Genomic DNA, 27,412 nt, shown 5'->3' with positions numbered 1-27,412 from the left:
TGCGGATGGGTTATTAGTATGGTCAATACATGCCATACATTATTAGATGTAAAGATGCGTAGGAAATATGTTTAGGATAGGATATAGGATAGGAAACATCGAATAGTCGTGGCCGTCATACCGTGATATAGAAATATATTGTGCCTCTGTTGATTTTCGATTCGGTCGTTGTGATTATGCATTTTGGACGCACACCTGAAAGAGTTTTCCAAGGCCGGAGATTTTTACGGACAGTCCTTCCTCCCGTCCACCCATCAACCTACCAACATCGAAGTTTGCCTGGATTGAAACCAGTTTAAATCTCATCCAATAACGCCCAAAGAAAGCTATTCGCGCGCGCACAAAACTTTGCACTCGGGCGGAATGCCGGCTCAGCCTGCTTAAACAGGACTTCGCCGTGGAACTGCCAAACCCTCATAACGGACTTCATTTTCAAGGAGATATGTATATATATTGGTTAGTACATTTTAGAAACCTCGCTGCTGCTCCCCCAACCCTCGCGGCCGTAATTCGCTTGAAGGAAAAGGTAGCGTTTGCAGAAGTGGGAAACGACCCCTCCTGCATGCGGTCGTCGGCGTTGTCGATTTTTCTCCGAGCAGCTTCGCATATTTGGGGGGGAGCGGGTGGGGGAGAATCTTATGCAAGATGCCAGGGATGAGGGTGGGTAGGTGGGGGCTAGCATCTGGGGCAGGGTGGGGGGCTGGGCGCCCTCTCGGCTTGTTTTTGGAGGGGGAGAAGGGAGAGTGGCTGCGTGCTGGCGGAGGGGAGGGAGTGCTGCTCGGCTCCCGTCCAGCAAAGGGTTAATTCCGCGCGCAGCTGCCCAGGAGGAGCCAAGCTGGGAGAAGCAGCCCGGGCGCTTGGCCCGCCCCCTCCTCATTGGCTCCGGGGCGCCGAGGTCCCTGGCCTGCGCGCCTTTCCATTGGGCAGGGGCTTTGCGGCTTTCTCCTGACAGGCGCGCACAGCCTGGCGGTGTCGTCGGGGGTGTTGGGGAGGGGGGGGAGAAGAAAGTTCCCCAGAAGTTTGGATCAATCAGAGGGAGGGAAAGGAGGGGGGGAGAGAAAGGAAAGAATGAAGCGCAGCCTGCAAGCGCCGCGACTCTGAGCGGCGCCGGCGATCCGGGCGGTCGGTGGGTCGTCTGCGCTGCTCCGCGGATCCATGTAGCGTCCAGGCGGCCGCTGGGCGCTCTCACGTCGAGGCGGCCTCTCCGCTCGCCTCTTGCTGGGGCCCAGCCTCGTGAACCAGCCAGCTAGCCAGCGTCGCCCTCCCTCCGGCCAGCGCTTGGGCAGCTGGCGGCGTGCCTGCCCCTCGGGCCGCGGGACTCGCCGGGCACGCACTCACCCCGTCGGGCGGCTAAAATGAGCGAGAGGAGGCGCTCGGCAGTGGCCCTCAGCTCGCGAGCGCACGCCTTCTCGGTGGAGGCCCTCATCGGCTCGCACAAGAAGAGGAAGCTCCGCGACTGGGACGACAAAGGCCTGGATTTGTCCATGGACAGCCTCAGCCCCGACGGGCAGCTGCCGGACGCCGACGACCCCGCCCAGTGCCTGGACCTCAACGCCAACGGTGAGTGGCCTGGACGGGGTTGGATTTGGGGAGGGGGGAGAAAGAAGGAAGGAAAGGGTCCGCGGACGCGCCTTGGGGCGGCTGGAGAGTCCTCTTGGCACGCGGAAGCCGAGGCCAAATGCGAGGCCAGAGCCCGTCCAACGAGACAGGCGTTCGTTGTGGCCTGCGGAGGCTTGACCTTCCGCCGACAGGTGTTGCTGGAGGGGGCCCGGAATAATGGCCGGATTTTTGGAGGTCCCGACGGAGACATCTTCCGGAAAGGTTAATTTAGCACAGCCTCCCCGCAGAATGGTAGCGTTGGAAGCGACCCACAGGGCCGTCTCGTCCGACCCCCTGAAATGCAGGAATCGCCTCAATGTTGCTTGTGGTTTTTAATAGCCGTCGGGGAAACTGTATCTCTTGAACCCTGGCCCGGGCGTCCCCAGGGACTCGGCCTCCCCACCTTGCCTTCCTCTTGCTGCCAGGCAGCCCCTTCGCCCCGCCAGGACAGGAATAGACCGGCTGATGGCTATTAATAGCCAAAGGCATCAAGGCAAGCGTCGCCTGGCATCGAAAGAGCGCCCCCCCGAAGGGCCAAGCGGCGCTGGGTGGGCGACGCACGCTCCTTGCCAGCTCGCCACTGCCGGGCCTGGGAGAGATCTGGGAAAGGGGCGCCTCCTCGCGCGCTCCTACCGCGAACATATCCTGGGATGGAGACTCGGGACTCCGAGCGCGGAGAAGTCCGGGGAAGTTCACTCAGGGACGCAACAGGATCAGGCCTTGGGCCCACGGGCGGGAGCTGGGCTGCGGGTCGTGCGGGAAAGAGGCGCCGCGATTGGCAACCCAGCTTGGAGACTATTTTCGTTCAAGCGGCTCCTCTCCAGAGTCCTTGGCCCGGCAGCGAGGATGGAGGGACCGGGCTCTTGCGAGGACCGGATCCCCGCTCCTTCCCCACGGCTCCAGCGGGCTCGGTGTAGTGTTAGCAAAGACTTATCTACTTCTTCACGTCGGTTCCTCTTCCTCATCCTGGTCTTTCAGGACGCGTGCCATATATCTACTATATTTATTTATAGCTGTATCTGTAGCTGTATTTGTGATCCGTATATATATGAGCCTAAGCAGCCTTACTCAGAAGTAAGTCCCATGTAGTTCATGGGGCCTTACGTGTATGCGTGGGATCGCAGGCTCCACAAATAATTACATGACATCCCAGGTGATCGTTTTGAATTTTCAGCTTTTTAACCGTTTCCCGTTTTGAGCAGTTCTTCCTGTAAATTATATTGTGTCTTCCAATGACACTATTGCGAGAAAGGGTTTTAAAACGCCATTTGATGGAAATCCGTTCCCCCCCCCTGTTTGGCTGTATGTGTCAAATCACTTCAGTTATAATTCGAACGACGGTTGTTTAATTACTGTAAATATTATTTTTTTAAAAAATAAGGACTTCAAAAGTAGGAAAGAGCTGAAAATCTGTAATTTTCCAAAACGTTTTTTTCCCCTTTTGCAATAAAAGCGAAATCCCTTTTCTTTGGGTTAAAACCTTAAGTCAATTCGTGTGCCTAGGAGTATAAATACAGGCCAGAATTACCGGTGGGTTGTTTCATGAAACTGCCTGCTCGAAGTCAGTCCCTTTCTGGGAGTCTCGAGCGAGCGCCCGCTTCAAAGTGCCGTCGAGCCTCCAGCGGGGCTTAGATTTCCACGTAGCCAAGGATCGAAGTCCTTTTGCAAGTCCTTTTCCCGCTTCCTACACTTCCCCTCAATGCGATGATGATGATTAAAAAGCAAAACAAAATCCCTATTCTGACCTCTCCGCTGTAGCCGAAGCCCCGTCGGGGGACAGCGAGTCGCAACTCGCTCGGATTCGGCATGATTTTTGGATTTTGCCGTCCAGTCTCGGAAAAAGCGCAATTCCTTGGGACGTTTTCCAGCCGCTTCCTCGATCAGTCAGTGGAGCTTTGCGCAGGAGAACTGCCCGGTCTATCAGTCTCTGAAACATAGTGGCTTTCAGTCCGATTTGCAGTCCGCGGGCCTTTCCCACTTTGCTTCACGGGTGAATTATTTTAACTCAGTAGGACAAGGCCCGTCTCCCAGCGCTGTTTTCCGAGGGCCCCCTCCGCTGTGAATCGAACTCCTTCCCTCTCTTATTACTTCTACTTCAAGTGGGATGATTTTGTAAAAAATAAATAAATTGGAGGGCTCGTCTTAATTACAAATGTCTTAGTTATGCTCTGCCTCGGAAATAATTAGAGAATAACGGGTACCGGCGGGACAGCAATTTCCTTGCCCCTCGTTATCGCCTTCCAAGTCTCCTGGAACCGCATTTAATAGCCCTTCGATAAGCGCTTCTAGGAACCGTCGGAAAGAGACCTTGCGAAGAAAGGCGTTTGGGATTCCGGAGGCGAAAATTGATTTTCTGGAGGGGCCGCGAATCCGGGAATCCAGACTTGGGTTTCGAAAGTTCTTACACAAAGTAAAGAATAGAGAGAGATCTATCTGGGGGATTCCTTCCCCACACCTCCAAAAACCCCCACACCGCTTTACTCCCCCCACACCTCTCGGAGGAGGGCGCACATTGTTCAGCTGTTTGCAGTCCCGTAGAAGCGAGATGTTTTTCAACTTAGCAGGACCGACGGCGATCCCTGCTCCACCCCCGCTCCCAGCGGATTCGTTTCGAAGGAATCCCCCGGGCTGAGGGTCGGAAAAGGAGAATTGCGAAGGGAAACGCGAGGTCGAGGCGAGGGGCTTTCGCGCAAAGCACCAAACCAGAACAGAAACAGGGACTAGCTGCGGCAAGAAGATAATAGTTACCCAAAAAAATCACAAAAGGCAAATCGTTAGGGGAAAGAGCCCATTGCAACAGCCGCCTAGATCCCGAGATTATCGCGATCATTATGGACATTTATTTCTGACGCCAACAATGTGGGCGGCGGGCTTACTTAAACCAAGAATGGGGTGTGTGGCGGGGATCTCGCTGCAACGATAAAAAGCACAAGGCTGGCTGTTGCTTTTTAACGAAACCCGCTCTATACACAAGAAGCGTGGCTGGTTTCCTCTTGTCTCTACGCAGCGGGCCACGATCTGCGCTCTGCGCCAGGCCTCAGATTCAGCGTTCATTATATTTGCAGCCGTGCTCTAAAACACCGGATCATAGTTAAAAGTTCTTAAAGAGCTTTGGTGCTCTTGCCGAGCCGCCCAACCGAAACGCATCCTTGAAGAAAATTAAAACACGGCTCCAACTTCGCACCCCGTCTTTTCTCCCGCTACTCCCCGTCATAATATGTATTTCTCCTCCCGCGTGGGCTTTTCCCTCCACCCGTAAACCTGACAAGTCCTCTGTTTCCCGGCTCTTGCAGCTGCAAAACGCGCGGGGCGTTTGCGCCAAACTTGCTCCGGCCGAGAACTACACTCTGTGTGTGTGGGGGGGGGGGGGGCACTGGGACGGCGGATGATCCTCTTTACCTAAAAGGGCGAGTCCAGTTTGGAAGAAGTTTGGCTGGGTCCTCGGTTTGTCTGGATTTCTGCCTAACCAAGTCTGCCAATTTCGCCCCGGTGAAAGCGACTAGTTTAGCTGAAGCAGAAACCCTTTCGGGTAGGATGCGCCATTCGGTTAATCCGAGGCACAGCCTTGGAAAAAGAGAAAAGTGTTCTTGCTTCTCGGGGTCTTTTTCCTTAAAAATAAAATAACACTGGAGAGTCTGGAGGGATATTTTTTAAAAAAATATCGAGACATTTTTAAAGATTCTGACGCGCTAAGCATCTCCCTAGTCGTTCTGTACACAGTCGACAGTGCAAGAAGAGATGCCGGCAGAAACTAAGAATTCAGAAGTCTCTTCAGAAGACAAACCTGAAAGCAAAACTATATATGATCTTGCGTGTCCTTCCTTGCATTTTTCGGGGTAGTGAAGGTGGGAGGGTGGGTACCGTTTTTCACAGCGATTCCACTTTCTATTAATCTCTCAGCCACATGCCACCTATGTGATGGTGTGTTTTCCCCCCGATGGGCTTACGACCTTCTCCTCATCCTCCTCCCGCCCTCAGCGCCGCACATGTGTCCTAGGTGCAGAGATTTTTTCACACGTAGTTTATGCCCTCGACTGGTGTATGCAACGATCTGGGTGGTTTTGGGGACACCGATCTGACAGTGGCAGTAGAAAATTGAGTAGAACAGGGCGTCGTCGGCCGCTTCTAAAAGTGGGCGCGCAGGGAAAAAGTTTGTGAAAAGGAAGGAGACGTTCTTTCCAAGTCAGACTGGGATGGTGGGGCAAGTGGAGCAACAGCCCCCTTCCAGGGTCAGCCAGTGGGGGTCCTCTTCGAGAGAGAATTTAGCCCTTTTGAATTGTGGCAGCAGGAGGTCTCCACACACACCTCAGGATCCTACCCTGTTCCCAGATTTTCTTCCTCCCAGAGGAACCTGCCCCTTAGTTTGGGATCAGCTCCGATGAATCTGTGGCCCAAACTACAACCCCCTTCAGGTGAGCAGTTTAGATGCTTTATAGTTGTGCAATCATCCCCATAATTATCCCGAAAGTTTCATTGAAATCAAGGAGATTTTCTTCCAGACGCGTGCAAATTATCAGGCTGCTGGAATGGAAATTGGTGGGATTTCAAACAAATCCCCAAACGCTGTGTTTATTTTCATTAAGCTCAATGAAGGTATGGCTTCGTGCTTGGCCCGCTGACTTGGAAGTATCCCTCTCTGGACTTTGTGCCCCTAAACACATTTAGGCCAGAGGCACAAAACTTGAATCTAAGCATGTTTCCTTAACTGGGTGGATAGTTACTGCTTTCTGTGCCAAGTATCTGTTTGCTAACCTGTTTCTGAGCCCGGCAAAAGTGCCAAAATTTGAGCAGAATTATACCCCCACAACCTTCACCACGCCGTTTTGGAATAAACTCAGTTGGAGTTAGCTGGCTGTGCTCGCCAGTTATATGTTGGGAGTTAAAGTTGCCAGCTAGGACCTATAGTTAATCCTATCCATATTTATGGTTATCGGGTCCCCGCGTTTTTAGTGGGTCTTGCTTCCTAGTGCCTTTGCCTAGGATCACATCTTAATCAGCCGCAGCCCAAGAAGCTTCAGTTTATCTGGGTTGCGGAGCAGGCTGTGAGTTTGTTATGCACAGCTGTCCATCATAAAATGTGGACTGTGTAAATGGTGCTGGCCGTCACAGTGTGCATTAAAATAACCCCCCTAGAGGTCAGGGCAAGGCAAACGGGAAGATTTTCTCCCAATATGGTTTCCTTTTATCCCTTTTATCTTGATGATAACTCAGAGAGGGGGTTTACACAAACCAGAGAACTACCAACTAGTCCCTCTGTTTTTGTTAATATGGTTTTAGTAGTTGTACTTTTAGGTCCAATAATCAGAAAGAACAGAAGAAAATTAAACTTCCTCCTCTTCTCCTTCGCTCAACAAAGGTTTTATTTACGGCATTTATTCATTGTGAGTTCATCTTATTTTTTTGGTTTCTTTAATGCTCTATTTGCATTTCTCAACTTCATTGTGAAGTTGTTCGATGAAGAGGGCTTTTCTGTCTGTCTTATTGCTGGGCAGCATCTCTCTGTGGCACAATGATTCTCCTGAGAGAGCTGTAGGTCAAGTTTAATTTTATAGTTTAACCAAAAGGTCACAATGATAAAATGTCAAACAAAGGAAGTATGGTTCAAATGAATGTGTCTGCAGTCTAGCAAGAATATGGAGGCTTTTTTTTTTTGCCTCAGTTTCTGAGCAGCCATTGAAAATTTTGAGATTCGCTTTGTGGCACATTTCTCCTGATTTTATTTTATTTTTTATTTTTTAAAAAACTAATCTTTGTAAAATAAAAAAAAATAGCTAAGGTCTTCAGGTTCAATAGAGATGGTGCAATGGAATACATAATGAAACACTGTTTAAATTTCATTGGCCCCACAGATGCATAATAATAATAATAATAATAATAATTAATAATAATAATTAATAATAATAAATTTATACCCCACCCATCTGGCTGGGTTTCCCCAGCCACTCTGGGCAGCTCCCAACAGAATATTGAAACACTATAAAACATAAAACATAAAAAATTTCCCTAAATAGGGCTGCCTTCAGATGTCTTCTAAAAGTCAGATAGATGTTTATTTACTTAACATCTGATGGGAGGGTGTTCTGCAGGGCAGGCGCCACTACCGAGAAGGCCTTCTGCCTGCTTCCCTGTAACCTCACTTCTCGCGGTGAGGGAACCGTCAGAAGGCCCTCAGAGCTGGATCTCAGTGATGGGGGTGAATGATGGGGGTGGAGATGCTCCTTCAGGTATATGTTGTTCAACTGGAATTTTCCAAGAACAGTGATCAGGACACTGTTAAGCCATTACTTGGAGCCTGAATTGGTACCTGAAGCCAGTGGATGCTGGTCAACTATGGTGAATGGGGCCACCAACCTTAATCTGCCTTCAGCCAGCCCTCACCTAACTGCCTTCTTACTTACAAGTGGCCAAGAGCCTGGCCTTCCCACCAGCTTCCTCCTACTTAGTCTCAGTGTTGCCCTCAGCAGGAAAGGGACAGGAGTCAAACTAGAACTAGGTGGCTCTGCCTCTCATTGGCTGAGCTTGCTCTTGTCATTGGCTCTTGCACCACCTACTGCTAACATCCCTGCCTTCTGCCCTATCAGTCCCAATGGACACCAGCCCCCACAGCTGGAAGCAGAGCAACAATGAGGTGCAAGGCTAACCAAGGTATTCTGATCCTGAGGCAGGAAAGTTCCACAGATACCTCTCTGCCATTCTAGCAGTAAAAATACAAGAATAAAAAATAAGTAATGAACAACTTGCTGCCTTTTTGCTTTGAATTTCTTGGGAAAAGTGAAACAACAACGTCTCCACCCCCATGGTCACCAGCTGTGTATGAGGCTGTCTAATGGTAGGGTCAATCTAAGATGGCAAATTAATAAAGGGACTCAGTAGGTAATGAATGAGACTCTTAATCTCTGGGTTGTTGGTTTGAGCCCTACGCTGGGCAAATGAATGAATGAATCGGTTTATTTCAGTCACTGACCCGATTGTACGCTGGGCAAAAGATTCCTGCAATGCAGAGCGTTTGACTAAATGACCCTCGTGGTCTCTTCCAACTCTGCAATTCTATGATTTTATGAAAATAACTTTCTAAAGCATGACTAGGTTTTGCAGGGTGAGGGTATAGTGAAAATGCTGTGGTTTGACTCGACTCCATATCTACACTAGGGAGAAAATGCTTTAATCTCTTATGTAACCAATGTTTTGATTGATCTAGGCTTCAGTATCTTAAATTCCGGGGGGTTAATGCCCAGTGCCCCTAATTTTGACGCCCCCTTTCCCTATTTGACTTTCCAGTAACTGCTGCTAATATCACTGCCTTGTTCCAGAAAAGTTTAAAATAACATATACAGAAGGAACTAAAAGCGCACCATTTTATCGGCGCAAGTCTCACTTCTACTCCAATACATGCTGTGGGTGTTCCAGGCAAAGTTGTTAGGAATTTATTTAGTGAGAGTTCCAGCCGTTTGGTCTCAATCAAACCCCAAGCCACAGCATCGTAATTGGGGGGAAGAAACCTCTGGTTTGAGCACTCTCAGGGATGGGGGGGGGTCAGACCACTCCTCTGCCAAACCCAGGAATAGCTTGTGAAGACTGAGTAGCTGTTAGCTTAGCTCACATCCTTGCTCCTGTTTCTGCAGATGTCACCCTCGAATCGTCGAAACAACGAACCTGCCCAATGATTTCGTTATCTAGGGTCCCTGTTTGACATGCAGTCCAATCCCGAAAAGCAGCCAGTTTTATTTCAGTGTAATTAATATATAACTGCTCTCTCTGTCAGATTGCCTCCCTTCAACCTTTCGAAAGCCTTCTCGGCCCTGTGTGGGAGTTATAATATAAAAGTGTGTGCGCGCTTGTGTGTAACCCTAGACGACTGTCTAAGCAATCCTCATAATACTACAAGATGTGCCCAAATTAATCTCTCTTGCTCTTCAGCCTGACACCTCAGCTTCAGCAGCTGTGGGAGGGATATTTATAAAGTTGACTGCCATTCTGCTTGGCCTCCGACTCTTCCCCCTGATCCCAAGCTGGAGGCTGTTTGAGGCGTAGCAGGTGGTTAGGGTGGCTGCCTAACAGTGCTCAGAGCCTATTTGTCTGTTTGTTTATTGCTCCCATGGGGAAGGAAAACAAGGAAGAATCTCCAGCACATTCGATCTGGGAAGTCAAGTTGCCCTCAGCACAGTTCTCTCCCCCCTCTCTCTCCATTGCACACCAATACCCATTTTGGGAGGCTGTAGAGGAATCGGAGCTGAAAGCACTAATTCAATTAATCAGCAGATTAGCCAATTAACTCATGAACTGCAGATCAAGGATGACATGTTTTCACTGGACTGTCTCCCATGATGATTAGTTAGTGCTGATGACATTATAAGGAATCTATTTGACTTCCTTGGTCTCAAGTACGTTTGGCTGATTTTTTCAAAGGTTTTTTTTTATAGGTAAACATCAAACTTATGAGGAGATTGTAATAATCATTTATTAGGTTTTAAATGAAGTTGTGTTAGACGCTTAATATGAATTAAATATCCCTCATGTGCATTGAGATGCATATCTAGTTAAATGATTCACTCAAAGTAGGGCTGATTCACATAATTTTGGCGGCTTCTTATTTTGAACAGGTTTGCTTTTTAAAAAAATTTTGGGTGACCCATTCTGGAAATAAACCCAAGGAAGGCTGAGCGAGTTAGCTTTTTATTTTCTAAAGAAACATTTAATAGTCTGGGACATATAAGGAGCTTTGTTCGGGGTTTGTACAACCGCCACACAGCGGAACATGTATGTGTAGTATCAAAATAAGAATCTGGAAAAATAAGAATCTGACCATAACGACATATAGGAGTTTAAAATATTGCTGCGGTCAGACCTCTCTTTGTCAGAACTGAATGAAATTTGAAGGCAAAGTAGCCCTTTCTGTGGGTAAGAAGCTTATTGAGTCTCAGACAGGTCCAGGGATTTATAGACTAGGTAGGACTTGCCGCTCAGAAGGTCGGCGGTTCGAATCCCCGTGATGGGGTGAGCTCCCGTTGCTCGGTCCCTGCTCCTGCTAACCTAGCAGTTTGAAAGCACGCCAAATGCAAGTAGACAAATAGGTACCACTCCGGTGGGAAGGTAAACAGCGTTTCCGTGCGCTGCTCTGGTTCACCAGAAGCAGCTTAGTCATGCTGGCCACATGACTCGGAAGCTGTACGGCGGCTCTCTCGGCCAATAAAGCGAGATGAGAAAGGGGCCTAGCTTTGAATAATGCTGGGTGGGGACAGAGCCCAGGAGACCCCAGAGGGCAACCCATGTCATTTCCTCCCTAGGGTGAAAGAGACCAGCAGCGCCTGATATATGCTGAGAGGCCCCTGGAGAGGCAGCATGGACGGGTGATTGCCAAGGAGGCAGCAGCCCTTGTGGATCCTGCTGCCCGAGGCAATAACCTCACCTTGTCTCATGGCTGAACCGGTCCTCCACAACCTCCTTCTGCATCCCTCCCAAAAGCAGAATGATTAGAAGCAGAAAGTGGAGTCCTGATAAAATTATTCTCTGGTTGAAAACTCAAGCTCTTAGCCACAAAACTTCACCCCTTACTTTCTGTTTCCCCTCTCCTGTCATGCTACTAATATGTGGATCTTGGTGTGTGTATCAGTTTATACAGACTCACTTTCTGTGTTTCAGAGTCCCTCTAAATCTGTCCCAAAGGTCCAGGAACAACCCAATTAGCCCTGGAATCCTTTGAAAGACATTCATTTCAGTTCACATGAATCCTGTATCTTTTTTTGTGTGCCACGCTTTAGTCTGGGGTTTGCCTGAAGTGCAAGCACACCTCTAATTAATATGTGATCAACCTATGTCATTATGAAGCCCAACATTCAATAGTAGGTTTCATATGCTTATTTCTCATGCAAAACTGCCTAAGAAGCAACCAAGTGTCATTGAAAGGATCTGAACACATTAACACCAATGCTCTGGGCATGATCCCCAACTGAGTTCTCATGCACGATTCCCACTGAAATTAATAAAGCTCGTGGAAAAGAACAGTGATGTTCTTAGTGCAAGCCCTGCTCATTTTAATGTCAGATGTTTAGGAGAAAATGCCAGGGGAGTGTGCCTTTTGCCACTTCAGCTCCCTGTAATAGTTCCAATTCCTTTTTGCTACTTGCTACTTATATTTTCAAAGTTCTTTTGTTCAGTAACAGTAGCCAATGTATTTTCTTTTAAAATCAGCCAGGCCCTTCCAGACTTCTAAAATATATTTTAGATATATTTAGAAATACAAGCTCTCTAAAGGCTTGTCATTAATCTGATCTATTCTTGTTCATTAACCTAATGCATTTGATTATCTGAACCTGGTTAAACTATCAAATAGGGAAAAGTGGGCCCGTTGGAAATGAAAATGAAACCTCCGCTCTCTGCGGCTACATTATATATATGGAAGCAAACATTTTCTGTTGCAAATACTACCAGCCAACATCCCATGGTTATTGAAAGGACTGTCAACACCCAACTACAGGAAGTATTTCCCTAAATGTTAACTAACTAAGGACACAAGCAAATCATTTTCTGTCCTCTTGAAATAACTGGAAATGAAAAGTATTTAAATTTGGCCAATTACCCCCTAAGTATTAATTCATTTTTGGCTTGTGTGCCCTGTCCTTCCTCTAAGGAACTGAGAGTGACACACATAGCTTTTTCTTCTTGCTTGATTTCCCCAGCAACCCACAGAGGTAGATTGGGCAGAGACTGTGACTGTTACAAAATTACATGGCAGATAAACACATCTGGAGCTGCCCAGATGTGAATCAGTATTGCAGCCTAGGCATGCGCCCTGGATTTGGTCAGGTTCATTCAACTTTGACCTCTGAGTCTTGAGAATGGAGGGAGCGTGGGGGAGGGTGTGGGTTTTTGTTGTGTGTCTCCAAAAGAATCTGCATCTCATCGTCCTGGGGAATCCTCACTTCTAGGCCTCTGAAATTCCCTTTATATGGAGGAGAACTAGGCAGGGTCTGCTGCTTGTAGCAGAATGAGGTGTGAAGCAGGTGAGAATGTGGCTGTAGAATGCTTCCAGCAACACCACCCAGAGGGGGGGCACTTTCCCTGCTTAAAAAAACCTATAAATAGTGATAATACACTGGAGTAGCCCAGGATTTTGCCTGCTAAATACCAGATTTCTATTTGCAGCGGGGTTTTATTTCTTTATCGTAGTGAAGCGTTAAAAATTGTGATCTACCCCTCTCCACCTGCAGTCCATTCTTCTGTTACCTCATTCTCTTGCAGATTTTTGGATTGCCATAAGGATGCAAGTAATAAGTCTTTTTGTGCGTGTGGGAGAATCTCACAAATGCACTCAAGGCTGTAAGAGGTGTCAACTGATGTCTTCATTTAGAAAGATTACATGCATTTTAAATACCACCCCCCCCCCCCGCGCCGGTTTCCGCACAATATAATTTTATTACATCTGTAGGAGCAGGAAGAAGTGGGATTCAGAAGACATTCCTGTCTGGACTGTGATTTCTAAGCAAATCCAAAGAGGTTTGATTACAAGCAAAAGTCAAAGATTGACTTACAAATCATCTATCACGGCTCCCTTTCCCCACTTGGGCCGGAGTTATTATATCAAATATCAACACAACTTGGCCTCTTCGAGAAGCGGCACCCGGCCCTATTCATATCTGTCTTTGGCGAAACTGATGTTTTTTTCAGATGGAAAAGCTGGGAGGGAGAAAAAGGAGGGGACAGCCTCAAAAACGCCACAAAATGCTTTATTACTTTGCAGCCTGTTCCTAAGCACTGGTTTGAGTGAGTAAGAATTTATTGCATTAGGAGTTTGAAGAGTTCGGCTCTTTAGGATTTATATTTTAGTCTTTAGGATAGTAACATTTCTCTGTCCCCGTCTTATGTTTACAGGTTTCTGTTCTGCATTAGAAAGTTTACGCTGCTTGTTTGTATTCATATTTCTAAGGGTTTAAAACAGCTTACAATGTAAAACAATTACAACTACTTGTTTTCAGTTGAAAGTTTTCCAATATAGGCCTGCTTCCATCGCTTACTGTAGAATTTGTGCTGGGTTCTCTATTAATCTGCAAAAACTACAGATTAAATGAATTTAAGTCGATTCACATTTTTTTCATTTTGTCTGTGTATATGCATGCATAAGCGGTCTTGTGCTAGAATGCAGTATATCGAACTATACCAATGTTTTTCTAACTCTAGTAAATATTTTGGAAGTTGCCATGGTGCAAATGAAAGGACCGGTTCCATTAGTATCCAAAATGGATTTTTAATAATAATAATAGTAGTAGTAATAATAATAATAATAATAATAATAAGAAGAAGAAGAAGAAGAAGAAGAAGAATGACACATCTGTAATGCACACGTTGTATTTATAAGTGTTTTGTTTTTAGTGCAGATTGCATTCTGGAATTTATTTTTGAATATAAGCCAGATAAGTACACCGATTGTGAATTTGGATTTGTGATTTGAATTGGATCATGAATTCTTGTCGTTTCTTGACCCCACTCAAATGGCTGCAGAGAGAATATGGCTTTAGGACTGCTATCCATAATCAAAGAAGACATGCTTTTACAGAATAATAGAACATATGGTAGTCAACAAGCTGGCACATTAAATACGTAAATTATGTTGTATCTATATTCCTTGGGACCTAGCAATTAACTCAAAGTACATGAAATTATGTTAAGTCAATTCACATGATTAAAGAAAATAAAAATCAGTCCCAAGTGTCATCTCCAGCTTAGGCCCCATCCACACTTTACATTTAAACAATTATCAAGACTTTCTCAAAATATTCCTGGGAATTGTAGTTTGTCAAGGACACTGAGAGCTGTTAGGAGACCCCGATTTCCCTCACAGAGCTACAGATCCCAGATTTACCTGGGAACAAGGATTGACTGTAGTTCTTGGAATAAGGGTTTCCTAACAACTCAGCAGACTTAACAAACTCCATTTCCCAGGATTCTTCAGGGGAAGCCATGACTATTCAAACCGGTGTAATACCGCTTTAAATGTATAGTGCAGATTGTGCCCATCATATTCAGTACAGACCCATTGAAATCAATGGACAACTTACTTAAGTGTATTGATTTCAGTGGTTCTCTGCTCTGAGTAGGACTCAGGTAGATCCATCCCTAAGCACACAGTGAAATCCAAATTCTAGCCATGCAGTAAAGCGTCCAAACATTTTATTTTATTTTGTGCACCATCCTAATAGCTACTTGATGAAAGGTGGGGTTTTTTAAAAAAAATAATAATAATCACCTAATAATAAAATAAATGTCTCCATCTCACAACCAAATCAATGTTTAGCATATAAGTCATGATTTTATGAATTTGTGCAATTGCATGGAAATTAATCTGGCCACAAGATGGAGCAAACAGTTTCTTGAAGTGTGTGAGTCGAGTAGAAAAAAAATAAAGGACCCACCATCGCATGCACTTAATGTCTCTGTGGGGCAATGAGATATCCCTACTGCATGCAGCCGTGTTCTCATAAACCATTACTGGGTTGTGTGTGAATTAGCCCCAGCTCACTTCGCAGGTTGTCATCATCCTTTCTTTCAGTTGTTTAAATTTGTAGCATGCTACTTTCCACGGGTTTTGGCAGATAGCAGAACTTTAAGTATAGACATAAGGATAACTTATTGGTGGATTGATCACTTTGCAGTTGTAGGAAAGGGATCTCATAGTCAGCTTGCAATTTACGAATAAGAAATACCTGTGTGCTGCCTTTCAGTCAATGGTCCACAAATTGTGTCAAGCATCATTGTGGTCCATTTTACCCCAATCAGAAACCCTGGATGAATAGAGAGGTCCAGTGCCTGTTGCGGGAAAGGAACAGGGCTTTTAGGTCGGGCGAGGTGCAGCTTTACAGTGTGGCAAGAGCAAACTTGAAGAGGGGTATTCGACGGGCAAAATTGGATTATAGGCTGAGGATTGAGGATAATTTAAGGAGCAACAACACAAGACAGATGTGGCAGGGGATTCAGCATATTACCAACTACAAACCTAACCTTGGTGCTGTCGACGGTGACCCTTTGCTGGCGGAGGAGCTTAACCTCTTCTTTGCTCGCTTCGAGAGGGAGCCACCTGAGACGCCGGTATTACAGCCACCAGCCCATAGGGGCCCCTCATTCACGGTAGAGGAGCATGAGGTGAGACAGGTATTGAGGATGGCGAATCCGAGGAAGGCGGCTGGACCTGATGGCATCACTGGAAAGGTGTTGAAGGGCTGTGCGGATCAGCTGGCGAGGGTCCTTACTAAGATCTTCAATAAGTCCTTACACCAGTCTATTGTCCCACCCTGCCTGAAGTCGTCAACTATTGTCCCTCTGCCTAAAAAATCCACAATCAGTAGTTTGAATGACTACAGACCAGTTGCACTGACTCCAATCATCATGAAGTGTTTTGAGAAACTGGTGCGCCGTCACATTATTTCCTGTCTTCCATCAACTTTTGACAACCACCAGTTTGCATACAAGGCAAATAGATCCACAGAAGACGCTATCACCACCACTCTCCATGCTGCTCTGTCCCATCTGGAGCAGCCGGGGAGCTATGTGAGGCTGCTGTTTGTGGATTTTAGCTCTGCTTTTAACACTATCCTCCCCCATAGACTGGTGTCCAAGCTAGAGGCGATTGGACTCTCCAACTCCACCTGTCTCTGGGTTTTGGATTTTTTGTCAGAACGTTCTCAGAGGGTTAGAGTAGGGTCACATATGTCCACAGCCCTTAGCCTTAACACCGGCTCACCACAGGGTTGTGTGTTGAGTCCCCTGCTCTATGCTCTCTATACGTATGACTGTACAGCCATCTATTCCAGCAACAAAATCATCAAGTTTGCTGATGACACTACGGTGGTAGGGCTCATTTCAGGAGGGGATGAGTCCGCCTATCGGGACGAGGTGGAGCGGCTCTGTGTTTGGTGTGGAGAGAACAATCTGGCTCTTAATACGGCTAAGACCAAGGAATTGGTGGTGGATTACAGAAAAAAAAAAGGCGGACATTCAGCCCTTGTATATCAACGGGGAACGGGTGGAGAGGGTGGCGGAATTCAGGTTTTTGGGAGTAACTATCGATCAGGGCATGACTTGGAGCGCAAATACCACTGCTCTGGTGAAGAAGGCCCAGCAGAGAATTTATTTCCTCAGACTTTTGAAGAAGAACAATCTGAGTGAGAGACTGCTGGTGTCCTTCTACCGAGGCTCCATAGAGAGCATTCTTACATACTGTATTTGTGCTTGGTTCTCCAGTTGTACAGCTAGGGAGAGGAAGGTGCTCCAGAAGGTCATAACCACAGCCCAAAGGATTATTGGTCATCCTCTCCCATCTTTGGAAGAACTGTACGGTTCCCGTTGTCTTAGGAAAGCAAACAACATCCTGCAGGATTCATCTCACCCGGGACACAGTCTGTTTGCACTACTGCCTTCTGGCAGGAGATATAGAAACATCAAGTCAAGGACAAATAGACTGAAAAACAGTTTCTATCCAAGAGCTGTGGCCTTTTTGAATGCTGTAACTAGATAGTGTGACTTGGGAGTTTGATGGGTGTTGGTGTGGGTGTGGCTGGAATGTGGTTTGTTTGGTTGTTGTTGTTGTTTTGCTTTTGTTGTTTTTAAGGGATGGCATCCAATTTCGTTGCACTTGTGCAATGTTGCACTTGTGTAATGACAATAAAGAATCTATCTATCTATCTATCTATCATTTTGTCTTCCATCCTGTCAGCATTCTCCACCTGAGTTCGCTATTAGAAGCAACAATGCTATGCTTTTTATTGCCTTAAGATAATAATAGAAAACAATAGATAACCCGAAGGACATTAGAATAATTATTAGAAGACAATTCACTAAACATGAGGGGGCTGGGAAACCCGATCAAAAGAAAACGCATCACCTTGTATGTAAACACCATGAAACTACACAATGCCTTCCTAAGATAATAATAATTAAGCAACATTTATATTATTTTCTGGGAACGAAACCCAACATTCTGGGTTCTGGCCAATAAAATGCCTATTCAATTTCCTACCCAATTAATTTTTTACTGGAAGAATGATCTGTTTTTCTAGCAGCCCGACAGTACAGTGTTTTATGGCATACGTTTTCACGGGTCTCTGGAAGAGTCTCTGATTCATCATAGGCTCCTCCTGCTTGCGGGGGGAGGCATCGTTTTTGCAGTTTTCCTTTCCCTTTCCTGCAGCCTCCAGTGCTATCCCACCCCCAGGATGTTCCAGAAGCTCCCCAGAACTCTCTGAAGTTGCTTTTGCAGAGGGAAGGTGGATTCTGCAAGAATAATCTCCCCCTTCCTCCAGTATCCTGTTACTGGAACTTCACTCATAGGAAGCCTGAGTGCAGCCCACAGATGCAGTTTTTCCAGACTTGATCACTGAAACTCTCTGCCCATGGAGTCTGGAAAAGCTACATTTGGGTTTATTTCTTTTTAATCAGAACTTATAATGAATCCAGATTCTGGGCATGTAAGCATATTTAGCTGGCATAAGCTGTGTTGGAGTCAGTGGTTCTTTCTTCTGAGTGAACATGCTTCAATGCCCTTCTTCAGTCAACCAAAATGCACTTTTTTTTGCATTTTTAACAAAGCTCTTCCAAAGAACTTTTATCCTTTCAAAATAATTGCCCCTTTCTTCTAAATTGCTACAACTGCTTGCCTGCCTTTCATTACTATGTACTGTGTGTTTGTGTGGAGGGGAAGACTGCACTGCGGCGTAGAATGACAAAACCTAACCAACATCCCGACATCTCTGAAGAAGTGCAAAGTGTGTAGAGTTTCTGACCTTCCTCAACATCCTGCCTGTTATAACTATAAAATTATTTCTAGACTAGATTTCTATACAAAACTAGGAGTGGACCAATGCAAGCTCTTGTTATTTATATGCAAATGTTCACCTTTATTATGGAGACATTTCTTCCAGCTACCACAACTTGTAAACCAACTGGGTGCTTGCCTCATGAAGAAAAAATGGGGGACATAGATTCTTAATTCCCTCCCAATTTCTGCATTGCTCTGCTCCTTCAGCTCCTAAGCCTTCTCTTTATTTAATTATTAACAGGGTTATCTAGTAGACCAGGAGCCAGCAAGGTTTACCTCGCCTGGGCTGGTTCACTCCAGTGGAGATCCTTCCATGGGCTGGATAGTGCGTGTGTGAGCACACATGCTCACAATTTCTGGCATCTGCGCCTGCGCAGAAGCGATTTCTGCCAGTGTGGTGTAGTGGTTAAGAGCGGTGGACTCGTAATCTGGTGAACCGGGTTCGCTTCCCCGCTCCTCCACATGCAGCTGCTGGGTGACCTTGGGCCAGTCACACTTCTCTGGAGTCCCTCAGCCCCACTCACCTCACAGAGTGTTTGTTGTGGGGGAGGAAGGGAAAGGAGAATGTGAGCCGCTTTGAGACTCATTAAAGGGAGTGAAAGGTGGGATATCAAATCCAAACTCCTCCTCCTCCTCTTCTTCTTCTTCTTCTTCTTCTTCTTCTTCTTCTTCTTCTTCTTCTGGCGTCTGCGTATGCACAGACGCGATTTCTGGTGCCATGGAAGCGAGCCCCTGCGCTGCACTGCGTTGGTTTAGCTCAGCAGGCGGGGACTTGCTGAGTGGGCGGCTCAGTTTGGGGGCGGCTTGGGCGCCTGTTAAACGACCCCAATGGGCCGCTTGTGGCCCACGGGCCTTAGGTTGCTGACTCGTGGAGTAGACAATTGGTTTAAATGCATTTCTCTCTTGTCTGGATTGCTCATCCATACAAAATGTTCCCTGTACATAGAAAACTATCCCTTTATTTGTTTATAAATTAAATTATAAATTAAAATAAGGTAGCATACACTAATGTCATTAAAATACAATACAAAACACAATTGCATTTACAAAACCCAATACAGATAAACAAAGAAGCAGTCAGTGAATGTTCTAAGAATGTCTGCAATGCCTGTTGTCAGTAGCCAGCAAAGGCTGTTCTTGAAGTTGTTGCTGTTGTTATTGTTATTGTTTTGCATGCACTGCAATTGTATGCTGGCACATGACTTATCTCTAGGGGGAGACTATTCTACTGGCACAGAAAATACCTTTTCCTAGCTTAGAGAGAAGGCCAGGCCAGGCCTCTTTTCTCCTGCCATGCAAGTTTTTACTGTACAGAAAAGGATATTGATAAGCTGGAATGTGTGCAGAGGATGATAAAGGGTCTGAAAACCAAGCCTTAGGAGGAACAGTCGAGGGAGTTGGGCATGTTTAGTCTGGAGAAGAGTTGATATGAAAGCCATCTTCCAATATCTGAAGGGCTGTCACATGGAAGATGGAGCAAGCTTGTTTTCTCTTGCTCCAAAGGGAAGAACATTGTGACCGTAAGAGCTGTTCAGTAGTGGTATCAGCTTCTTTGGAAGGTGAGGGTTTTCATTGTAGGTTTTAAAACCGGTTGGGTGGCCATTTGTCAGGGATTCTTTAATTGTAGGGAGTTGAGCTACATGAGCTTTGGGGTCCCTTCCGACTCGACTGTTCTCTGCTTCTGTGTGAAGCTCCCCCAGGTGCAGGCTAGATGCAGGTAGGCTACCTCAGGGAGAACTAGGCATTAACAAGTCTGGAGAGAGAAGCGGGTAGTAAGTGTTTTATAGTTTTGAAGAGAACTGAGTGGAAGGGACTAACAGCCTTTCTCAACCTGTGGGTCCCCAGATGTTGTTGAACTACAACTCCCATCACCCCTAGCTAGCAAGGCCGGAGCTCAGGGATGATGGGAGTTGTAGTCCAACAACATCTGGGGACCCACAGGTTGAGACCCGCTGGGAGTGTCTGATCAATATACTCTGAGCCTGTTCATCCCTGGTCTTGCAGGTATTCTTGCTTGCTGATTGGTGAGGAGACTGTTCTTTGCTGCGGGAGAGGTAGAGTTGAGTATTCCATGCTGTTTTCGCATTCAGTTTTCGCACTGGAGTCCGCTTTCATTCAGCATAGCTAGGAATGTCATCAGCATGATAAACCATGCAAATAAGTCTGTTGGCTGTTTCTGAATGTTGGTTTCAACTCTACTGACTCGCTGAGTGGGGAGAAGGTTTCTTTGACCATTTCTAATCAGCAGTGTGGATCCTAAAAGGTGAAACTGAAATGGGTATGAGCGTTCAGGACTGTGTGTAATTAGCCACTGCCCATAATGTGATTGCTTTTGGCAATCTCTTGCTAAAAAAGGTAAAGGGACCCCGATCATTAGGTCCAGTCGTGACTGACTCTGGGGTCATGTGGCGAACCAGAGCAGCGCACGGAAACGCCGTTCACCTTCCCGCCGGAGCGGTACCTATTTATCTACTTGCACTTTGTGGTGCTTTCGAACTGCTAGGTTGGCAGGAGCAGGGACCGAGCAACGGGAGCTCACCCCGTCACGGGGATTCAAACCGCGACCTTCAGATCAGCAAGTCCTAGGCTCTGTGGTTTAACCCACAGCGCCACCCGCGTCCCTTAATCTCCTGCTAGCTAAGACTAATAAGGGGAACTTGGAAAGTGGCTGGTTTTTGGTTGCTGACAGAAAACAGACATGAAAATGATGTTGACTCTCATCTATTAGCTGTGTAAGCTAGACTTGCCATATCTTGAAGAGCAAAAAGAGGATAGCCGGAGCCACTGCTAGCCTGAGCTGGGGAAAGAACTGCATGGGCATGTGGGGCCGCTGTGCCCATGAGCCTCATTTCCCAGCTCGGGCTGGCAGCATCCGCGGCGTGCAGAGTAGCCCAAGCCTAAGTCGCCTGAGCCCCCCCAAACCCAGACATTTCCTTCAAAATGTAAAAATCCACCCAGATGAGAATTTTGGTCCCACAAAAGAGGACATGTCCAGGTATTCCCGAACTCTAAGCTGAACGTTAGATATTTTACTCTCTGACAGTTTTCATTTTCTGTTTACCTACTTTGTTTTTGTGGTGCTTTTCATGGCCAAGACAAATCAAATTTGAAACAGAAAATGGTACGGGATATCTGCGAATGGTTCACAACGATTGTAACATGTTTGGTTTGGGGATCTCACTTGTGATGAACACATTTCTCTTTCTTCTGGTTCTATTTTTTAATTAAAAAATTATTAAATTTTCCATTTCCCCCAGTATTGCTTCATAACATATAACATAATACATAATTCCAAAATTTCCCCATTCCCCTCGGACCTCCCTCAACCTCCTTCTCTGGTTTATTTCAAATAGTATCAATTCCTGCGTATTCCTTTTTCAGTCCTTTTTCATGTTTTAACTTTTCAATTATATAGTTTTTGTCAATTGTAAATGGTTATTCAAAACCTGCTAGTGAGCCCAGTTCTTTGCACTGATTTTTTTATATAAGCCGAAAATGGTATAAAACCAGACTTCTTCATCAAGGTCTTCCAGAGGTGCCAGAAACATGCTGTCCACACCAGCTAATCAATGTCAATAAATGTGTTCGTTTTGGGCATTTTTGTGATGAACACATTTCTTGGCATTGATTAGCTGGTGTGGACAGCATGTTTCTGGCACCTCTGGAAGACCTTGATGAAGAGGTCTGGTTTTATACCCTCCAGATCAGAATAGGGGCTTTCCTCTTTTGTAGCATCACTGTTACCACTGTCTGTATCATTCATAAGGTGCCAACAGCCTGGAGCCGTGGAACCTGGTAACATGGCAGCTCACAAGCCAGCTCCATCCTTTCATGTCCACAGCATCACCCTGATAACGGCTGGAAGGTGTACTACAGCTTGTGTACAAGCCAAATCAGGTGATCTAGGGAGCAGGTGGGTTCTCTGGCACTCTCCTCAGCTTTGGGTCCTCAAGTTGAGCAACCTATTAAGCAGAGTAGTTGTTCTGCAAACTCCTGAGCCCCGACCCCCACCTCCTGCAGCAGCTGCTACTATTGTCCACTCTTGGAATTTGATCGCTTGCCTGTCTAACTTGGATTGGATGCTGTTACTTGCAGTGGCATAGCGTGGGTTGCCAGTGCCCGGGGCCATGCGGAAAGGGGGAGGGAGGGAAACAGATGGAATATGCATATGCATTCAAGTGCCTTACGGTGTCCATGTCACCAGTGGCATAGCGTGGGGGGTGCAGGGGGGCCCAGCCGCACCGGGCGCAACATCGGGGGGGGGTGCACTCGCAGCTCTCTGCCCCTACCTGGCTCACTCTCTCTCTCTCACTGCAGTGCTGGCTGTGCGAATCCGATCCGAGCCGCCGGGTCGCCGCCCACTGTGGAGGGGAGGGTGCCAGGCGTGCGGTGCGGTGCGGAGAGAGAGTGAGGGACTATCTGGGGGAGGGACAGTGCAGCGGGGGGGGGGGGCGCAAATTACTTGCCTTGCCCCGGGTGCTGACAACCCACGCTACGCCACTGCATGTCACCCAGGAGTTTGCAGCTGCAGAGATAAGAAAAGAAGAGCCGTTCCATTGTATGGAGAGGTTACTTCCTGGTTCACACAGAGAAGCTGTTTTCAGCAGAGCTCAGTGACAGAAACACACAGCTGTATTGAGGCAGTACTGGGTGTTGAAATTTTGTGCCCCTAACAGTTTTGTGCCCGGGGCAACTGTCCTTGTGGCACTCCCATGTTACACCACTGGTTACTTGATCTGTGCCTGCACTTGACCTCACTTCTCCCCAGTGGCGTTGCGTGGGTTGTCAGCACCCGGGGCAAGGCAAGTAATTTGCGCCCCCCGCTGCACTGTCCCTCCCCCAGATAGTCCCTCGCTTTCTCTCCGCACCGCACCGCACCGCACCGCACCGCACGCCTGGCACCCTCCCCTCCACAGTGGGCGGCGACCCGGCGGCTCGGATCGGATTCGCACAGCCAGCACTGCAGTGAGAGAGAGTGAGCGAGCCAGGTAGGGGCAGAGAGCTGCGAGCGCGAGCGCCCCCCCCAGATGTTGCTCCCGGTGCAGCCGGCCCCCCCTGCACCCCCCATGCTACGCCACTGCTTCTGCCCTCTTTTGCCTCACACTGACACCCAGCACCCCACTGGACCTGATCCCTGTCTATTTGCAGGACTGACTCCAATGTGCCCTGGTTGAACTGCATACCATATTTTTCGTTCCATAAGACGCACCAGACCACAAGACGCACCTAGTTTTTGGAAGAGGAAAACAAGAAAAAAATATTCTGAATCTCAGAAGCCAGAACAGCAAGAGGGATCGCTGCGCAGTGAAAGCAGCAATCCCTCTTGCTGTTCTGGCTTCAGGGATAGCTGCACAGCCTGCATTCGCTCCATAAGACGCACACACATCTCCCCTTACTTTTTAGGAGGGAGAAAGTGAGTCTTATAGAGCAAAAAATACGGTAACTCATTTCTCATTCTCTATGTGTCTTTAGCATGGCAATTCAGGTGCATGTGCCGCATTGAGCTCTCCAGCACCACTTTTATTACAGCGAAGCTTCGCAATATTTTAAATAGGCACAATAACTAGAGTTTTACTCGCAAGTGCTATTAAAGTAAGAAATAAGAAATAGACCATGCCTATGTGTCTGAGAGATCTGGAAAACTATTAAAATAAGTCATTAAAACAACACATGGGTCTAAATTCTTAAAGCACTTTTATTTCATTCTGTAAGTAAAAATAGCAATCAAAAGGTTTCGGGGTAGGGATTTTCTGTGTGCTGGTCTTTCCAGGATATGCAAAAGAATTCTGTTCTGTTTGGCGTCAAACAGCTTGGCCAATGCTTCTTTCCTCCCAGTCGTACCTCTGTTGTTTCACTCTTCAGATTTCTTTTCTTCTCTGGGTTCAACAGGACTGGTCTTTATAATGCCTATAAAATTCTGAGTGGGTGGTAGGAAGCCTGGGTTCCTAACTCATCTCCATGTACAAATCTGTAATGAAACGTAGTAAAATAATAATAGTTAGAAGGTAACAGATTGCACAGGTTTCCAAATAAAGGCTTGAATAGCCCATTTTAGTTACAAACTCATAGTTCTGTTAGAGCAAACTCTTGACCCTTCTGACACCTTTAGGATTTTCCCCACTGGGCAAATAGCAGCTGTGGGATCCACTTAGATCAGGAAAGAGTTAATTCAATCTTTCTGCAGCCCCAGTCCAACCTGCCTCATAAGACTACAGTTAACTCAACCCACCTAACCAATAGGAGGCACATAATCTTGCCTAAGGGATGCGGGTGGCGCTGTGGGTTAAACCACAGAGCCTAGGACTTGCCGATCAGAAGGTCGGTGGTTTGAATCCCCGCGACGGGGTGAGCTCCCATTGCTCGGTCCCTGCTCCTGCCAACCTAGCAGTTCGAAAGCACGTCAAAGTGCAAGTAGATAAATAGGTACCGCTCCGGCGGGAAGGTAAATGGCATTTCCGTGCTCTGCTCTGGTTCGCCAGAAGCGGCTTAGTCATGCTGGCTACATGACCCAGAAGCTGTATGCCGGCTCCCTCGGCCAATAAAGCGAGATGAGTGCTGCAACCCCAGAGTCGGCCACGACTGGACCTAATGGTCAGGGGTCCCTTTACCTTTAATCTTGCCTAGTTTGATGCTTCCTGTCTCTGCTGCTTTTACAGTACTACAGTAGCCGTCACACTAAATTGTTCTTGGACAAAAAGTCTGCAGTAACATTTCGTTGCAGGCGGTTGGACCCTCAGAATCACTTCCCATTTCACAGTTCTATGAAAAGCTGCACATTTCAACAGTGTTTGGAATGTGTGGTGTCACTGAATCCACAAAGGTCTGCATTTGCATAAAACTTCTTCAGACTATGCTAGATCCCATGGACAGCAGGAAATCCAACAAAGCTTGTGGCCTTCTGAAGAACCCAGGAAATTTCCTTTTGGCCTTTCTCCCTGCTCCCCACCCCCACCTGCACCCCCATTTAATGCACGAACAACGGAGAACTGAAAGGAAGTTATGATGTGTTCTGCATCTCTCTCCAGGTTAGGAACAGGGAAAGGTTAAATGACAACGAGATTTGAGTGGCAGCAAGCCATCAATTTTGGCTCCTAGGGCTCCTTTCTGTCCTAGCAGTTGTAGCTATTTTATGTGGCGTGCCATTTCGGCAGCAGAGAGAGTGATGCTGGCACTGATCTTTAACACATGTGGAAAATACGGCTAGGGAGTGAAGCGTATGGAAAACATATTAATCTTTTTGCAACCAGAAGATCCATGTTTGCTTCTTTGCACTCCCCTCGCTGCTTTTGACTCCACTGCACATTTGGAAGCTCACCCCTCCCCTCCTCTATGAAATAAACAAGAGACAAGGGGCCCAATCCACCAAGAAGCTCTTGCCCAACTTCTGTTCATTTTCGTTGGATTTTGTTTGTTTGCACAGGAGAACTTCCTGGCTGATCGTACTCATTCATACTGTTGAAATGGATCAGAGCAGCATAAGAGGACGGTACAAACATAAACAGCATCGCCAACCCAGATTTACCCAAATTGCATGATTGGCTTGCATTAAAAGAAAAACAACAACCAGAATAACACTGTAAAATGTGCATGGTTAATATGAGTCTTCAGGAAATTGTATCCGGGAAGGTTAAAACATCTCTATGTAAGGTTTTGGTCTTAAAATGTTTAGATTTTTCACAAAATTATGAGCTGGAAATGTTGAGGAAGATGCGTCTTGCTGTGAATTTTTACTAAAAATATTTCCAGTGAGGTCTTTCTGTAATTTGGGAAACATTTCTTTCCTATTCTGGATTCTCTGATCTGATGGCCGGACACGTGAGCAGTTGGACAGCAAGCGAGAAGCTTCACATTATCCTAACACCCAGTGGGATTTGATAAGACTGATCGGGCAATCCTATAAATGTCTACTCAGAAGTATGTCCCATTGACTTCAGTAAGTCCTAGGGGTAATTGTTGTAACTTACTTAGGAGCAAGCCCCAAGTGAGTTTGAGCTTGCTGGTCCTTGATTCTGATAGGATCGCACTGTATCCCAATCTCAACACCAAATATATCAGATTGTACTGAATAAGAAGAAGAGTCCAGGACACATTTTGCAATGTCCATTTCATTTCTAAAGGAGAGTATGTGCAAAGGAAATTATCCCAAAATAAACCAGGGCTGTTCACATCAGAGCTAGAAATAGGCTGGAACTAAGGTGGTGGAACCTTGTCCATTACAGTTTGTAAAATCAGGTAGGACTGGACATTTGGACCTTGAAGGTGGCTAAGGCCTCTGGGAGTGAAGGTATGAACCCCGATAGCTTGAAGAAACTTAATTCCTATCTCATGGTTTCTGAGTATAGCATCTAGATCAAGGGAAGTAATAGTGTCACTGTATTCTGCTCTGGTCAGACCTCACCTGGAGTACTGTGTCCAGTTCTGGGCACCACAGTTCAAGAAGGACACTGACAATCTGGAACGTGTCCAGAGGAGGGCAACCAAAATGGTCAAAGGCCTGGAAACGATGCCTTATGAGGAACGGCTAAGGGAGCTGGGCATGTTTAGCCTGGAGAAGAGGAGGTTAAGGGGTGATATGATAGCCATGTTCAAATATATAAAAGGATGTCACATAGAGGAGGGAGAAAGGTTGTTTTCTGCTGCTCCAGACAAGCGGACACGGAGCAATGGATCCAAACTATAAGAAAGAAGATTCCACCTAAACATTAGGAAGAACTTCCTGACAGTAAGAGCTGTTCGACAGTGGAATTTGCTGCCAAGGAGTGTTGTGGAGTCTCCTTCTTTGGAGGTCTTTAAGCAGAGGCTTGACAACCATATGTCAGGAGTGCTCTGATGGTGTTTCCTGCTTGGCAGGGGGTTGGACTCGATGGCCCTTGTGGTCTCTTCCAACTCTATGATTCTATGATTCTATGATAACTACCCCAGTATTTGGGGGCAATATATTGGAGTGTGTGGTTCTTCTCAGCTCCAGGTAGTCTGTGATATTGCAGGTGGTTTTGATCCATTCCAGTT

At 46.6% G+C, this 27,412-nt stretch overlaps 1 protein-coding gene across 1 annotated transcript in view; it reads left to right on the top strand.

Annotated features, from left to right (window-relative positions):
• The first annotated feature begins 913 nt into the window (after positions 1-913).
• TBX15 (T-box transcription factor 15) overlaps positions 914-27,412 on the top strand; it is a 96,671-nt gene continuing 70,172 nt past the window's right edge. The window contains exon 1 of the mRNA XM_083420056.1: positions 914-1,560. Within this exon, the coding sequence (XP_083276182.1) occupies positions 1,356-1,560 (205 nt within the window). The 5' untranslated portion in view covers positions 914-1,355. The remainder of the gene's footprint in view (positions 1,561-27,412) is intronic.

Source organism: Podarcis tiliguerta, assembly GCF_965153285.1.
Source record: "Podarcis tiliguerta genome assembly, chromosome: 17".
Lineage (NCBI taxonomy): Eukaryota > Metazoa > Chordata > Lepidosauria > Squamata > Lacertidae > Podarcis > Podarcis tiliguerta.
The sequence above is the reverse complement of the archived record's forward strand: the minus strand, read 5'-3'. Positions and strand labels throughout refer to the sequence as shown.